Source organism: Oryx dammah, unplaced genomic scaffold (genome assembly GCF_014754425.2).
Source record: "Oryx dammah isolate SB20612 unplaced genomic scaffold, SCBI_Odam_1.1 HiC_scaffold_11, whole genome shotgun sequence".
NCBI lineage: Eukaryota > Metazoa > Chordata > Mammalia > Artiodactyla > Bovidae > Oryx > Oryx dammah.
The window spans coordinates 22,650,175-22,667,787 of NW_024070195.1; the positions used below are offsets into that span (position 1 = coordinate 22,650,175).

Sequence of the window (17,613 nt, forward strand, 5' to 3'; positions counted from 1 at the left end):
ATTAACAAGCAAGTAGTTAAATCACCAATTATACAAAGTATCATTAAGAAAACTCTTTACACTTTAATACCTCCAGGAAATCTCTGTTGTTTCTCTCAGTCTCTTCCCTTGATGTTTCCTTAATTTGACCATCTTTTGTGAGGTACACCTCTTGTCTTCCCCACTGGTATTTTGTTTATCCATTCTTCCCATTGGTGGTATAAGTAAAACCCATTTCCAAGAGAAAGGATCCAAGGTTTTATCCATCTGTAGCTAACTGAGTGAATCCTCTTTATGCTGATTTCTTTTCCTGTAGCCCATCAAGACCTGAAATGAACTGCAGCAAGAACCCTGACTTTGTCCTCTCCAGACTGTCCAGTGACCCAGACAAACCACAGCTCCTCTTTGGTCTCTTCCTGGCCCTCTACTTGCTGAGTCTCTTAGGAAACTCGCTACTGCTGCTGGTTATTGGTGCTGACATCCACCTCCACACTCCCATGTACTTCCTCAGCCAGCTCTCCCTGGTCGACCTCTGCTTCACTACTACCACAGCCCCCAAAATGCTGGAGACTTTGTGGACCAGCAACGGATTGATCTCTTTCTCTGAGTGTCTGGCCCAATTATATTTCTTCGCAGTTTTTGCTGATATGGGCAACCTGCTTTTGACGGCCATGGCTATCAGCTGCTATGCTGCCATCTGCCATCCCCTGCACTCTGCACTCCTAATGACTCCTTGCAGATGTGCACTGCTGGTGGGTGGGTCATGGGGAGTGGCTCACTCCAACTCTTTGATCCAAACCTTGATGCTAACTCGACTATCATTCCACACTAATCTAGAGATTCCTCACTTTTTTTGTGATTTCAAACCACTCTTAAGGTTTTCCTGCTCTGATACCCACCTCAATGAGGACGTGATGATGGTTCTGACAGGACTCTTAGGAATCGTCCCTCTCCTCTGCATCATAAGCTCCTATGCCCATATTTTCCTTGCTGTAGCTCGGGTCCCATCAGCACAGGGGAAAAAGAAAGCCCTGGCCACATGCAGCTCCCACCTCTCCACGGTCATCCTCTTCTACAGCTGTTTTTGCCACCTACCTGAAGTCCCCTTCAGCTTCTCATGCCTCTGGGGAGCTGGGTGCTGCTGTCCTATATGCCCTGGTAACCCCCACCCTCAATCCTTTCATTTATAGTCTAAGAAATAAGGAAGTGAAGAGATCCCTGAAAAGGATTCTGAGTATGAAAAGTTCTTGGGATTAAGGATAATCTCCATAAAAAAGCATTTGAAAAAAATCTCTCCCCACTTCACCACATTTACAAAGTGCATCAGTTAACACCAAGATTTGTACAGAGTATTACATAAACAACTGGAAATAAAACTGAAATAGAAACCAGGACAACTTCCACATTTAGGGAATATTTCACCCAGGGAATTCCCAAGGTTGTGAATCAACACATGAGCAATCCCACTCACCAAGAATGCAGAAATCAGAGTTTGAAACATGGGGCACCTCAAGCAACTGAAAGTTGTAGGATAAGGCACAAGAGTAGAGGGATCTTTGTAGAAGATATCCAAAAATAGTTTGGGGGAAACAGATGCTGTGGCTGACTTCAAGGTATGAATGGAAAGACCATTTTAGACTTATCAGAAAGAAGCTGCTATAGGATTGAAATAAAACACACTAGAAGTGGAGCAGGGCTTGGAGAAGAGCAGTACCAGGAAAGTGGGCTGCTCTACACACCTTATTAATACCCTTGTTATGAAACTATCACTCTTAATGTCCAAGTCTTAAGAGTAAAAACCACATCCTTGAGTAAGGCCTACACTAGACCTGACTGAACACAGGCTAAATCCAAAACCTGACCATGCCACCAGGAAGAGAGAATTTGGAGGCTGAGTCATATCGCAAAAGAGAGTGACACCTTGGGCTTTCCACAAATCCATACTCCCAGAGCATAAAACCAGGCCTACTTGATTCAAGATTATCTTCAAGGTCATGATGACCTTCCATGACTTGAAATGTCTGCTAGAACAAAACCCAATCTTCTTCTAAAGAAAGTAAGAGAATCCAGAGTTTCCTCAACAACCTATATTCAATCAAAAAATTATCAGTCATACAAATAATTGGTAAAATCTGATCAATATTCAAGAGAAAAGGAAGTGAATAAAAATTAAATTTGATGTGGCCCAGATATAGGAATCCACAGACAAATGTTTTACAACAGCTACAAATAGATTCAAAACATTAAAAGAAAACATATGTTCAAATAATTAAATCATTTTGGCATTAATCAGCAACTTTTATCAACTTTTATCACCTAAAGATATTAGGTGAAAATCTGATTGAAAACTGAATAATACACGGATCAGACAGATGCCGCCTGAACCCTCTGGTCAATAATATAAATAGCATCACTAAAAATGGGACAACCAATCATTGTGCACCTCATGATATGGTGCAGTAGAAATCACAGGAGCTCTATGATATTCTGCTAAAAAGCTAACCCAGATCCAATCAAGCTTCTATCTTAATATTAGCTTTGTAGTTTAAGTGCCTGATAATTACCATTTTTATTGTAATGTAAGTGTTTGACATTAAGCTTCTGATTGCCAGGCATTTATTTCTAACACGTTTATCTCAAATAAATGTATAGTCAACTACATATCTAGATAAAGAGCTGGGCCACCCCACCCATGGAGTTCTTCTTTTAGAAAACCCTGGATGACCTCCATTAACTGACCACTTGAGTTACTCTGCTTTTCCCGCCCATGCTTTAATTCCTGCTCTCATGTTTTATATTCACCTATAAAGAGTGAACCTATGAAACCCTAGGCACCCCCCACCCTTGACCCTAATAGTAGCAGAGCCTCTGTCTCTCTTTCTCTCTCCGTAAATTCTCTTCGTGTGGCCCCAGGTGTGCCATGTAACCTCCAAGACCTATGAATAACAAACCTTATTTTTTCAGGGCTTTCCTGGTGGCTCAGATAGCAAAGAATCTGCCTACAACGCAGGAGACCTGGGTTTGATCTCTGGATTGGGAAGATCCCCTGGAGAAGGGAACAGCTACCTACTCCAGTATTCTGGCCTGGAGAATCCCATGGACAGAGGAGCCTGGCAGTCTACAGTGAGCCTGGCAGTCTATCATGATTGTTGCTGAAGAGCATCCTGCAATCATAATAAGAACCACAAGGGTCAGCCCAGCCACATCATTGGCCTTGATCAGAGAAATGTCTGTGGGGTCAGCCCAGGTGAGTGCCCAAGGCATTCTTAGCTGATGGCATCACAACACCATCAATAGGCTGAGACAGACATAAAACAATTTTATATAAAATACAAGATATAAGGGTAGACACCAAACAAAACCATAAATCAGCAGGAAGTTTAATGTATAATATAAACTGTTCTACAGATAAAGAGATTTCTCCAATAAGTCAAAGGTATGAAAAAAAGAGAGAGAGAGAGAGAGAAGAAGGACTGCTATGAAATAAGGGACTAAGAAATACAAGATACCTTGTGTGAACTTTGTTTACATCTTAATTTTAAGAATTTACTTAAAGATAATTAGAGAAATTTGAACCCAGTCTGTGTATTAGATGCCATTGGAGTAGTATTTTTAAATATTGTAGGTCAGTGAGCATACCAAATACAGTAGACCCTTAAACAACACCAAGGTTAAGGGCAATGAACCACTGAGAAGGTGAAAATCCACCCATAACTTTGAGTTGATCCTCCATACACATGATTCCTCTGTACATATGAAGTTCCCTATCCACAGATTCAACCAGCCACAAATCCTGTACTGCTGTAGTTTTTACTATTGCAAATGTCTGCCTTTAAGTGGACCTGTGCATTTCAAACCCATGTTGCTCAAGGATCAAATGTACTTGCACACAGAATACAATTTATACAACACACACAACACAATACTTATACAGCTGAAATTTGCTCTAAAATTTTCCAGAAAAAAAAAAAAAAAGAAGAAGCTTTAAGCAGTAGAAATAAGATTGGCAAATGTTGATACTGATGCTAGATGATGGCTATATGGGGTTCATTTTAATGTTTTATCTACTTTTGTCTACATTTGAAATTTTCTACAATAAAATAGCTAAACAATTAAAATGCATTCAGCTTTAAATTTATTTTAATATGCTTTTCCTTAAACTCAGCAATTCAACTCCTAAGAATTTATTGTAGGAAAATCTAAATGTGAACTATATTTGTATGGTGAACTAAGAGCTTTCACAATAGAAGATTACTTAAATCATGTTTAGCTATGCTAAAAATCTCACAAGAATAAATAAGTACATATTGGTCAAAATAAAAAGAGGTTCAAGACACAGTCATCAGTGAAAACTAGATTACAAACTTCCATGATTCAACTTGTTTTAATATATAATACAGGTAGCCAATATCTCTAGATTTGTTTTGTGTTGCTATTTTTGTATAACTATTTACTATAGGAAATATTGACAGCCTATTTAATAAAGAAATAATAAAATATTAAAGTAAAATGTTTTAAGTAAGCACTTTAAAGTTATTGTTCTACAATACCCATTTTTAGTATAACTATTAAACTTATCACAGAGGAAAATGTCAAAACGGAACAGTTATTCCTACCCAACCAATCCTGGAAGACATCCCAAAGTCCAAATAACATCTTTACCACCATCCCCCTTCAATCAATTGTTTCAGTTTGCTTAACATACAGAAGCCTCCATAGTGCCTGTTGAACTTCCTTATTCCTCAGAGTGTAAATCACAGGATTGAACAGAGGAGTGACCACAGTGTAGAGCAGGGCAAAGACCTTAGAGAGGAGCTGGGAGTGGACAGCAGAGGGCGCGATGTATAAGACCATGAGAGAGCCGTAGAATGTGGATACTACAGCTAGATGGGAGGAGCACGTGGAGAAAGACTTCCTTCTGCTGGCCCCAGCAGGAACTCTCAGCACAGCCACCACGATCCAGCCATAAGATGTCAGAATCAGTCCAAAGGGAACAGTGAGGCAGACCACAGACAGAATGAATGTTGTCATCTGGGCTACACTGGGATCTGAGCAGGCCAGGCTCATCAAAGGCATGAAGTCACAGTAAAAGTGGTCAAGGTGGTTGGGGCCACAGAATCTCAGTTGGGCCATGAGGGCTACAACCAATCCATCTACCATAAAGCCAGAGAGCCATGCTATGACCACCAGCCCCAAACACCATCTGGGTCCCATCAGGAGAGGGTAGTGGAGGAGGTAGCAGATGGCCAGGTAGCGATCATATGCCATGACAGCCAGTAGGAAGCACTCAGCAGTGGCTAAAGAACCAAAGATAAAGAACTGGAGCAAGCAACCAGCCACAGAGATGGCTGCCTCCTGCAAGAAGCCCTCCAACATTTTGGGCACCACTGAGGAAGTATAGAGGATCTCCAGGAAGGACAGATTAGCCAGGAAGAAATACATGGGTGTGTGGAGCCTCTGAGAGCTAACCACCGCCACAATGATTAGCATGTTCCCCAGGATGATGGACGCGTAGATGACAGTGAACATGATAAAGAGGAGGAGATGCAGCTCAGCTCTGACATGGAAACCAAGAAGGACAAATTCAGTAATAGTTTGGTTTCCTATGGAGACCATTTCCATGAAGATCATCCAAGTTTCTGCAGTGATTAAGTGACAGATTCTAGTGCATCTTTGCATCTTCTACACCAAGCCCGAGATAAGTAGAGCTAAAATGAAAAAGATAAAGGTGAGCCTCAAAAACAAGAATCTTTAACACATGTTGTCCTCTTCTCTCCCCTTTTTAGTTGCTTACTGCTTTTCCAACTCCTGTCCTCCACTGCATTCCTTAACTGTGCACAGATTCAAGACTCAAGAAAGTTGATCCAAACTCACAAATTCCAGTCTTCAGAAACCTTAACCTATTAGTTCAATCTAACATTTTCATGATATAATACATTCTATCTTCCCAATCTCTATAACCAGTCATAGAGCCTTCCTCGTGAGCAACAGTATAATGCCATTCAAATGTCTGCTTTGGGTCCTATCACAGCTTACAATCAGCGTGATTTTTAAAAAAAAAAATCTTTTTTATCTTTCCTGAGCACAACCAGCTCCATTGTGAGTGGTTTGAAAATTCTGCCTGATACTCAAGTTTGCTGTATTGCAGTCATCTTTATCTTAACACTGTCTCTTATTCCTCTAGCACCTTATCAATTGTTGCCTGGGAAATTCTTATATAGTCCCTCTTCGCTATCCCACCATTACTGTCATGACCTCTTTAGGACTATCTCAGCACAATTTTGGCCTCACAGTCTCTAGATTCCCCTCTCCCTTACCAAAATAATCTTCTTTACATTCTAATTTCATACAAGATTTTATACAACAAACATGACAAATAATAAGATTGAGGAATGTACAGATGCCACATGAGTAGAGAGAAACTCAACCCAGACTAGGATCTGAGGGAGTGTAATAATCAAGGTCAGAGAGGTTCCCTGAGGAGGTAATTGTAGGTAAAAAGTCTTGAAGAACAAGAGTTAGCCAGGCAAAGGATAGGAGAGTGAGTTCAGCATTCTAGGCAGGAGAGACACAATGGCAAGCAAAGATATGTAACTGAGTGAAGAGCTGAAAATGCACCTGAGTACCTGCAAGGAAGATCTCATATGCTATCCAAAGGGATGTGTGTGTGTTTATTAAAAATGAGAATGCATCAAATGATTGGAAGCAGAGGGGAAAAGTATAGGAAAAATACAGCTATTCCTGTGTGTGTGAGTATGTGTGTGTGTTATCACAGAATCAGCTAGCAGAGTCTGTGAAAATATGATTGTCATACACAAGATTGTTCTTGGGAATGTTTTAAAAATTTACTCAGGTACTTCCATAGAGGTCCAGTGGTTAAGACTGTGCACTTCCACCACAGGGGCACGGGTTTGATCCCTGGTCAGGGAACTAAGATCCTGCCTGCTATGCAGCCAAAAACTATTAATAAAATAATTTTTTAAAACAATTCACTCACATGAAAACTATTTTCAAGTCATAGCACAATGGCACCCCACTCCAGTACTCTTGCCTGGGAAATCCCATGGACAGAGGAGCCTGGTAGGCTGCAGTCCATGGTGTCGCTAAGAGTCGGACACAACTGAGCAACTTCACTTTCACTTTTCACTTTCATGCATTGGAGAAGGAAATGGCAACCCACTCCAGTGTTCTTGCCTGGAGAATCCCAGGGACGGTGGAGCCTGATGGACTGCCGTCTAGGGGGTCGCACAGAGTCAGACACGACTGAAGCAACTTAGCAGCAGCAGCAGCAGCAGCAGCACAATCCTGGCTTTTCAGATCATCATATTTTCACTCTATTTTTCAAGGGGTTGGGGAAGTGGGGAGAAAGAAGGAAAACAGAAGATAAAAGAAAGTGAGGATTATAGAGAAATGGGAAAGTTTTAGTGGAAGACGTTGCAACACTGAAATTCCAGAGGACAACTGGGATTTCTTCAAATGCCTTTGAAAAACAGACTGTTGACTCTCTGGGTAAAACAAAATGTGTTTATGATCAGAGGAGAAAACTCCATAAATACCAATTCTTTACTTATATTTTAAAGAATCTGTGAACTAAGCTGTGAACAATTATACAAAAATAAGAAACTCACCTGCAAGCACTTCCAAAGGAAAAAAATTGTGAAAAGCAGACTATGTGCTAAGATCTTCCAAAGAGTTCAGATTATTGAAGTTTCCCAACTTCAACTCCTCCCTTCTTGAGCTCAACCTGAAATAATGTAGGACATTGATTAGAAATGTCACACCTGTCACCTTCCACTCCCCAGAGCCATTCTCTCTTCCATCCATCTCCTTTTCTAGGTCCCCAATTCCTTTGGCTTTTCCTTGTTGTAGGTCCTTCTCTTTATCACAAAAGAGGGCTGACAATTGCCTAGAGGGGAGGGGTCCCTGAGAACCAATTACAGATTGACTGGAGAGCAACCTTAAATGAAAAGGAAATATCAGCCCCCTGAGATACTTGTCTTTCTCCAGAGGAGGTTCCTGAACTGTTGGCTTGACCAAAAGTAGAGCAGAAACCAAGGGTTATATGGAAACCCACCTTTCCATCTCCATGGGGGCTAATGCTCTCTGCTAAGCTCTCAATCCTTCTACCCTATACCCAGCTTTCATACCTTTCACCATCCCAGAAAAGTATTTCAGTTGAGACAGCCCTTGAGGAGTAGTTTATATGGCTTATCAAGGCCTTGCCAATGCTGGGCCTGATTCAAGGGGAAGGAAGCTGGCATATTAGTACAAAGTAACATCTACATGATTATATGGCCTTTCAGTGTTCTCCGTGCCCAAATGCCTGCCTGACAGCTCATCTCCTACTATTCCCTTCTGTGAATGCTCCACAGACACCAGGCTGATCTATTGACTTCTCATCCCCAGCAGTGTGTTCAGTCACTTCACTGTCATCCATCTGAGTCAAACCCTTACTTCATTCCCATTGCTTTTCTAACAGACCAACAGGGAAATCCCCCTTCTTTGAACTCCTGTAAGGTCCACTGTCTACAGCCAACAGTAAATGCTGCCTACATTTTTTTTTAATTCTATAGCTTAAATCATAACTATAATATACCCTAACTGTAACAATTCAAATAAAAGTTATCTCTCAAAAAATGAAGATTCTCTCTTTCTTCCCCTCAAACACTCCATACAACTGATGAAATCATTGTGAAATGTCGGTGTCTGTATTTAAATACCTTTCCACTTACTTATAAAAACATATGCAGACATAATGTGGGTGCTCAGTTGCTCAGTCATGTCTGACCCTTTGTGACCCCATGGACTGTCAGGAGCCCACTTGCTTCCTCTACCCTTGAAATTTTCCAGGCAAGAATGCTAAATCAGGTTGACATGTCTTACTCCAGAGGATCTTCCCAACCCAAGGCTCAAATCCGTGTCTGTTGTGTCTCCTGAACTGACAGGTGGATTCTTTACCAAAGTGCCACTTGGTTAGCCATAGTATCCAATGATTATTTCCAATGGTGCCAAAGAATTCCATGATATTTGTCAAACAGAAAAAATAAAGTACAAAATAGTATGTTTAGTATGTTCCCATTTGTGTAAAAAGCATAAAATAAACCACTCATATCTGTTTATATGGGCATAGTCAAGAACCTGAGACAGGCCTTTTGCTGTAGTGCTGCAAAGCTTGCACCTGGACACACCTCTCTCTTCCAGCTACAATATACAAAGAAACTTTATGAAACTAAAGATAACTGTGGGCCTAGGCGAGTTCTAGACCAAAAAATACAAAAGACTAAAGATCCAACTGCCATTTCTGAAGAGCTAGGAGCAAAAACTGGGTGTTGGGAGCAAAAGCAGGGTACTGAGGATGCCCCCCTGCCCTTAACAATACAAAATGGTAGGCAAACCATCTAAGCCACCCCTCTGGCTCCATCCCTCTTCCCACCATCAACCTCACCTCATGTAAGGAAGGAGCTCACCCTTCCTCTGTAGCAAGCAATTGAATCTGTTACTTGTTTTCACTCCTTCATGCAGGGAGTGAAGGAGCCCCAGTAAAGTCTTGCCTGAATTTCTTGTCTGGCTTCTAGTCAATTTCTATTGACTGGGGAAAGTCAAGAACTCTGGTGGGTATGAAAACTACTCTATCTGTACCTGGATTCTAGGTAAGGTATCAGTGGTTTGGGGTAGTAGAAAGATATAATTTTCATTGCGTACATTTTAAAGAATTTACTGTGTAAAAACTTTACCATGTTTAAATTTTTACATTTACCAGTTATCCCATAAACAGCTCTTTAAATTTATTTTTATTTATCAAATTCCAAAAGTAATAGATTCATATTGTAACTAATGAAAACATGATGGGTCCCCCATGTCACTAGGCTATTTCACAAACCAGAGCCCAGTTCTCTTATCTGGTTATTATTAATAGTTCCCCGATCCCTTCCCTTGCATCTTAAGAAATTTGCACCCAAGGAGTCTTTAGCAACAGAATTTCATGGACCTAACTGGAAATATTGTTTTATCCCATACCTTCCAAAACTTCTTGAGGATCAGAGATTCAGTTTTACGCAAAAGAGATGGTATTCTATCCAGCTAGATTTTAGCAAAACAAATCATAGCCTTTTGTGGTTTCTATTAGAAATTTAGCCTTCTTCTTCACTAGACTCAAGCTAGAAATAAGTAATACTCAGGGCAAGTAGTGTATCCTATTCATCCTTGTTCCAGAAGTACATTATAGTTGTTTCATAAATGGTTAGCAAAACAATGAATAGAAATGCCTTCATGTATGCCTAAATGAAAAACATGAGTATTTGACTCATAATCCTTGGCCTTCTGAAAATGTCTTAAAGTTTCAGCTGGGAAGAAAACACCAAAGATTGCAAGAGTAGAGAAGATTAGAATAGTCAATATTCATAATTTCTTTATTCAGTATTTGTCAAAATGCTTGCTCTATAAAATTTATTTGTAATCTCAAAATCAATATTTTCAGTACTTTTCTACTTATGCATGGGTGTTAGCATGTACACATGGTGAAAAATTGAGTCAGCTGATAGACATGTTGCCAGCTTAGGTTGAACAAGATAAAGTTTTGCCCTCTTATTTCAGTTCTATGCTATAAGTAAGTGGCCTTTTCATGGTATATTTAGTGCCATGTTTTTCACAATTTGGGGTGTTTTTTGGTGATCTCACTGGTCCCCAAGTGTAGTACTAAAGTGCTGTCTAATTTCCCAAGGGCAAAAAGACTGTGATGGGCCTTACAGAGAAAAATGCATGTATTAGATAAGCTCTTTTCACCCATGAGTTACAGTGCTATTGACTGTGAGTTCAGTGTTAATGAATGACATATATGTAGTGTCTTTAAGCAGAAGCACACTTAAAACAAGACTATATGTTGATCAGTTGACAAAAAGGTGACCAAGAGCTTGTAAGAATATAACCCTGAATTTCCCCTAGAGCAAAAGTAAGCATTTGATATTCACAAACAACTTCAGTGTTCAAGGAAATTTTATATAAAAAGCATAACTATTGCAAATAGAAAGAAACTGTTGCAGCTTGCTTTTTTTAATTCTTTATTGAACTTGTGACAAAATGGCCTCTGTTTTATGTTTTGGTTTTTTGGCCAGGAGACATGTGGGATCTTAGCTCCTGGACCAGGAATCAAACTCACACCCTCTTCACTGGAAGGCAAAGTCTTACCACTGGACTACCAAAGAAGTCCCTGTAATCTCATTTAAAAATGAGAAATCTAAACACCTATCCTACTCAAACTATTCCAGAAAATTTCAGAGGAAGGTAAACTCCCAAACTCATTCTATGAGGTCACATCACTCTAATACCCAAACCAGACAAAGATGCCACACACACAAAAAAAAAGAAAACTACAGGCCAATATCACCTATGAACATAGATGCAAAATTCCACAACAAAATTCTAGCAAACAGAATCCAACAACATAATAAAAAGATCACACATGATGACCAAGTGGGCTTTATCCAGGGATGCAAGGATTCTTCAGTATTTGCAAATCAATCGATGTGATACACCACATTAACAAAGTGAAAAATAAAAACCATATATTATCTCAATAGATGCAGAGAAAGCCTTTGATAAAAGTCAACTCCCATTTATGATAAAAAAAAAAAACTCTCCAGAAAGCAGGCATAGAAGGAACATATCTCAACACAATAAAAGCCATACATGATAAACCCACAGCAAACATTATCTTCAATGGCAAAAAATTGAAAGCATTTCCCCTAAAGTCAGGAGCAAGACAAGGATGCTCACTCTCACCACTACTATTCAACATAGTTTTGGAAGTTTTAGCCACAGCAATCATAGAAGAAAAAGAAATAAAAGGAAACCAGATTGGAAAAAAAAGAGAAGTAAAACTCCCACTGTTTGCAGATGACATGATCCTTTACATAGAAAACCCTAAAGACACCACCAGAAAATTACTAGAGCTAATCAATTTTCAGGATATAAAATTAATACACAGAAATCCCTTGCATTCCTATACACTAACAATGAGAAAACAGAAAGAAAAATTAAGGAAACAATACCATTCACCACTGCAACGAAAAGAATAAAATACTTCGGAGTAAATCTACCTAAAGAAACAAAAGACCTATATACAGAAAACTATAAAACACTGATGAAAGAAATCAAAGATAACACAAATAGTTGGAGAAATATACCAAGTTCATGGATCATATAGTGAAAATGAGTGTACTACCCAAAACAATCTATAGATTCAATGCAGTCCCTATCAAGCTACTAAAGGCATTTTTCACAGAACTAAAACAGATAATTTCACAATCTGTACAGAATTACAAAAAAACCTCGAATAGCCAAAGCAATCTTGAGAAAGAGGGACTGGAGGAATCAACCTACCTCACTTCAGATTATACTACAAAGCTACAGTCATCAAGACAGTATGGTACTGGCACAAGACAGAAATATAGATCAATGGAACAAAATAGAAAGCCCAGAGATAAATCCACGCATCTATGGACACCTTATCTTTGACAAAGGAGGCAAAAATATACAATGGAGAAAAGACAATCTCTTTAACAAATGGTGCTGGGAAAACTGGTCAACCACTTGTAAAAGAATGAAACTAAAAAAAAAAAAAAAGAATGAAACTAGAACACTTTCTAACCATACACAAAAATAAACTCAAAATGGATTAAAGATCTAAATGTAAGACCAGAAATTATAAAACTCCTAGAGGAAAATATAGGCAAAACACTCTCTGACATAAATCATAGCAAGATCCTCTATGATCCACCCCCCAGTGTAATGGAAATAAATAAATGGGATCTAATTAAACTTAAAAGCTTTTGCACAACAAAGGAAACTACAAGCAAGGTAAAAAGAAAGCCTTCAGAATGGGAGAAATAATACCAAATGAAGCAACTGACAAAGAATTAATCTCAAAAATATACAAGCAGCTCATGCAACTCAATACCAGAAAAATAAATGACCCAATCAAAAAAATGGGCCAAAGAACTAAACAGACATTTCTCCAAAGACATACAGATGCCTAACAAACACATGAAAAAATGCTCAACATCACTCATTATCAGAGAAATGCAAATCAAAACCACAGTGAGGTACCATTTCACACCAGTAAGAATGGCAGCGATCCAAAAGTCTACAAGCAATAAGTGCTGGAGAGGGTGTGGAGAAAAGGGAACCCTCTTACACTGTTGGTGGGAATGCATATTAGTACAACCACTATGGAGAACAGTGTGGAGATTCTTTTAGAAACTGGAAATAGAACTGCCATACAACCCAGCAATCCCACAGCTAGGCATACACACTGAGGAAACCAGAATTGAAACAGACACATGTACCCCAATGTTCATCACAGCACTGTTTACAATAGCTAGGACATGGAAGCAACCTAGATGTCCACCAGCAGACAAATGGATAAGAAAGCTGTGGTACATATACACAATGGAATATTACTCAGTTATTAAAAAGAACGCATTTGAGTCAGTTATAATGAGGTGAATGAATGTTGGAGATTACGAGTGAAATGACACAAAACAAGACACACACACAAGAGACAGACAATCTGGCCAGAGGAAAAAGAACTGTGCAAGCAAGCAGGCTTGCGGTTTACTTTTATATAGCCCCCCTGTGCAGAATTCCAGACTGTATGACCAAGCCTTTTCAGTATAGCGCATGTGCATAAATGTTATCGTACAGCAAAAGGGAGTGAAAGGGAGTGAAATTTCTGCTTACTGCAGAGTCTGTCCAGAGCCCTTTTTTTCCCTCTTATCATAAGAAAGGAATGTTCCCTCGTTTGCAAGGGACCATTAAACTCAAGGCTGTGTCCAGACTCCTTGGCAGAACGCCTTGCCTGCAAGCACATTCAGCCCAAGCAGAGAGCCCTGCCTGCGGGCACATCTCCACTTTCCCTATTATGGCTGCATTAACCCTTCAATGAAGCTGAAGCCTATTATACAGAATGAAGCAAGTCAGAAAGAAAAGCACCAATACAGTATATTAACACATATATATGGAATTTAGAAAGATGGTAACAACGACCCTATATGTGAGACAGCAAAAGAGACACAATAAGAAAAGAAGAAACATGGAAAGCAAGGAGGAGGACAAGGCATCAAATAAGCTTTGGGGGACTTTCCAGTATTAAAAAGTTGTTGTTGTCATTTAGGCACTAAGTCGTCCTCATGGACTGTATCTGCCAGGCTCCTCTGTCCATGGGATTTCCCAGGCAAGAATACTGAAGTGGGTTGCCATTTCCTTCTCCAGGGTATCGAACCCCACTCTCCTTCTTGACAGGCAGATTCTTTAACACTAAGCCACCTGGGAAACCCATGTCCAACAGGAAGAGAGAATTTGGAGTCTGAGTCATGTCACACAAGAGAGTGACACCTTAATCTTTTCACAAACGCATACTACCAAAGCATAAAACCAAGTCCCCTTGATTCAAGATAATCATCTATTTCAAGATGATCCTCCCTGACTTGAAGCATCTCCTAGAACAAAAACCAATCTTCTTCTTCCAGATCCAATTAAGCTTCTATCTTAATATTAGTTTGTAGTGTTAAGTGCCTGATAATTACCTTTTTATTGTAATGCAAGTGCCTAACATTAAGCTTTTGATTGACAGGCATTTATTTCAAACACATTTACCTCAAATAAACATATAATCAATTACACATTTAAATAAAGAGCTGGGCCACCCCACCCATGAATTCCCCTTTTAGAAAACCTTGGATAACCTCCATTAACTGAGCACTTGAGTGACCCTGCTTTTCCCTCCCATGCTTTAATTTCTCCTCTTGTGTTTTATTTTCATTGATAAAGAGTGAACCCATGACACCCTAGATATCCCAGCCTTGATCCCAATAATGGCAGAGTCCCAGATCCATGCTCTCTCTCTCCCTAAATTCTCTTTGTGTGGCCCCAGGTGTTCATGTAACCTCCAGGACCTATAAGTAATAAACCTTGTTTTTTCAAATTTCCACAATGATTGTTGCTGAGATGCATCCTGCAATCATAATAAGAACCACAAGGGTCAGCCCAGCCACAGCTTTAGCCTTGGTCAGAGAAATGACTGTAGGGAGAGCCCAAGTGAGTGCCTCAGGCATTCTTAGCTGATAGCATCACTACACTATCAATAGACTGAGACTGACACAAAACAAATTTATATAAAATACAAGATATAAGGGTAGACACCAAACAAAACCATAAGTCAGCAGAAAGTCTAATGTAAAATATAAACCATTCTACAGTGAGCTTAATTTCCCCAATAAATCAAAAGTATGAAAAAAAAAAGAGAGAGAGGAGAAGGACTGCTATGAAATAAAGGACTTAAAAACACAAGAAGATACAGTGTGAACCTTGTTTACATCCTGATTTTGGATCCATGTCAATGTATGGCAAAACCAATACAGAATTGTAAAGTAAAATAAAAAATTTTAAAAAAAAGAATTTACTTAAAGATAATTGGAGAAATTTGAACATAGTCTGAGTATTAGATGCCATTGGGGAAGTATTTTTAAATATCATAACATCAAGGTTGGCATGTTTTTTTCTTTAAATGCCTTCATCGATAAAACATACTGAGTACACTTGATCCTTGAACAACGCCAAGGTCAGGGGTAATAACCCACTGAGAAATTGAAAATCCACCTATAACTTTGAGTTGGCTCTCTGTACACATGGTTCCCCTGTACATATGAGGTTCCCTATCTATGGATTCAACCAGCCATAAATCCTGTACTTCTGTATTTACTACTAAAAAAAAATGTCTGCCTTTAAGTGAAACTGTGCAGTTCAAATCCATGTTGTTCAAGGATCAAATGTATTTACACATGGAAAAGACCGCTACACTACTTACATAACACAATACTTACACATCTGAAATTTGCTCTAAAATGTTTCAGAAAAAAAGGAGCTATAGGCAGTAGAAATAGGATTGGCAAATGTTGATATTGATGCTAGATGATGGCTATATGGGATTCATTATAGTGTTCTATCTACTTTTGTGTATATTTGAAATTTTCTACAATAAAGTAGTTAAACAATTAAATTCATTCAGCTTTAATTTTTAATATGCTTTCCCTTTAACCTGACAATTCAACTCCTAAGAATTTATTGCAGGAAAATCTAAATGTGAACTATATTTGCATGGTGAAAAAATTAAAAATGACTATGAGCTTTCACAGAGACCCACCTAAATCATGTTTAGCTATGCTGAAAATCTCTGAAGAATAAATACATACATATTGGTTAAAATAAAAAGAGGATCAAGACATAGTCATCAATGAAAAACCACATTACAAACTTCCGTGATTCAACTTATCTCCAGGTTTGTTTTGCATTGTTGTTTTCATGTATTTATTTCTTATAGGAAGTATTCAAAGCTTATTTGGTAAAGAAATTATAAAATATTAAAGTAAAAAATTTAAAGCACTTAAAAATTATTGCTCTACAATATTCATTTTTAGTATGAGTACAGTAACTATAAAACTTTTCTCAGAGAGAAATGTCAAAACAGGACAAAGTTACTTCTACCCAACCAATCGCAAAGTCCAATTAACATCTTTACCACCATCCTCCTTCAATCATTTCGGCTTGTTTAACATACGAAGCATCCACAGTGCCTGCTGAACTTCCTTATTCCTCAGGGTATAAATCACAGGATTGAAGAAAGGGGTGATCACAGTGTAGAGCAGGGCAAAGACCTTGGTGAGGAGCTGGGAGTGGACAGCAGAGGGTGCAATGTATAAGACCATGAGAGTACCATAGTATGTAGACACTACAGCTATGTGGGAGGAGCATGTGGAGAAAGCCTTCCTTCTGCTGGCCCCAGCAGGAACTCTCAGCACAGCCACCACGATCCGGCCATAAGATGTCAGAATCAGTCCAAAGGGAACAGTGAGGCAGACCACAGACAGAATGAATGTTGTCATCTGGGCTACACTGGGATCTGAGCAGGCCAGGCTCATCAAAGGCATGAAGTCACAGTAAAAGTGGTCAAGGTGGTTGGGGCCACAGAATCTCAGTTGGGCCATGAGGGCTATAATCACTACACCTACCATAAAGCCAGAGAGCCAGGCTATAACCACCAGCCCCAAACACCATCTGGGTCCCATCAGGAGAGGGTAGTGGAGGGGGTAGCAGATGGCCAGGTAGCGATCATATGCCATGACAGCCAGTAGGAAGCACTCAGCAGTGGCTAAAGAACCAAAGATAAAGAACTGGAGCAAGCAACCAGCCACAGAGATGGCTGCCTCCTGCAAGAAGCCCTCCAACATTTTGGGCACCACTGAGGAAGTATAGAGGATCTCCAGGAAGGACAGATTAGCCAGGAAGAAATACATGGGTGTGTGGAGCCTCTGAGAGCTAACCACCGCCACAATGATTAGCATGTTCCCCAGGATGATGGACGCGTAGATGGCAGTGAACACAATAAAGAGGAGGAGATGCAGCTCAGCTCTGACATAGAAACCAAGAAGGACAAATTCAGTAATAGTTTGGTTTCCTATGGAGACCATTTCCATGAAGATCATCCAAGTTTCTGCAGTGATTAAGTGACAGATTCTAGTGCATCTTTGCATCTTCTACACCAAGCCCGAGATAAGTAGAGCTAAAATGAAAAAGATAAAG

General features: G+C 39.5%; 2 protein-coding genes and 1 pseudogene across 2 annotated transcripts; 1 reads left to right on the top strand and 2 right to left on the bottom strand.

The window, feature by feature from the left end:
* Positions 1–311: 311 nt before the first annotated feature.
* LOC120870389 lies at positions 312–1,236 on the top strand (annotated as a pseudogene).
* A 3,417-nt stretch (positions 1,237–4,653) lies between these two features.
* LOC120870363 (olfactory receptor 11A1-like) lies at positions 4,654–5,601 on the bottom strand. Its single transcript, XM_040250022.1, has one exon. It carries the CDS (start codon positions 5,599–5,601, stop codon positions 4,654–4,656), a length of 948 nt encoding a protein of 315 aa, XP_040105956.1.
* Positions 5,602–14,442: 8,841 nt separating this feature from the next.
* Positions 14,443–17,507, bottom strand: LOC120869750 (olfactory receptor 11A1-like). The gene is made up of 2 exons (XM_040249026.1): positions 16,603–17,507; positions 14,443–14,497 (listed from the first exon to the last, which is right to left on the bottom strand). The coding sequence occupies exons 1-2, from the start codon at positions 17,505–17,507 to the stop codon at positions 14,443–14,445; spliced, it is 960 nt and encodes a 319-aa protein (XP_040104960.1).
* Positions 17,508–17,613: the final 106 nt, after the last annotated feature.

Bases quoted from the DNA above. Each gene is read 5' to 3' on its own strand.
- LOC120870363 (XM_040250022.1), bottom strand. From the start codon at position 5,601: ATGGAAATGGTCTCCATAGGAAACCAAACTATTACTGAATTTGTCCTT.
- LOC120869750 (XM_040249026.1), bottom strand. From the start codon at position 17,507: ATGGAAATGGTCTCCATAGGAAACCAAACTATTACTGAATTTGTCCTT. The intron at 14,498-16,602 runs GTGGATGCTTCG...TGGATCTGGAAG, and splicing joins AAGGAAGTTCAGCAGGCACT to AAGAAGATTGGTTTTTGTTC.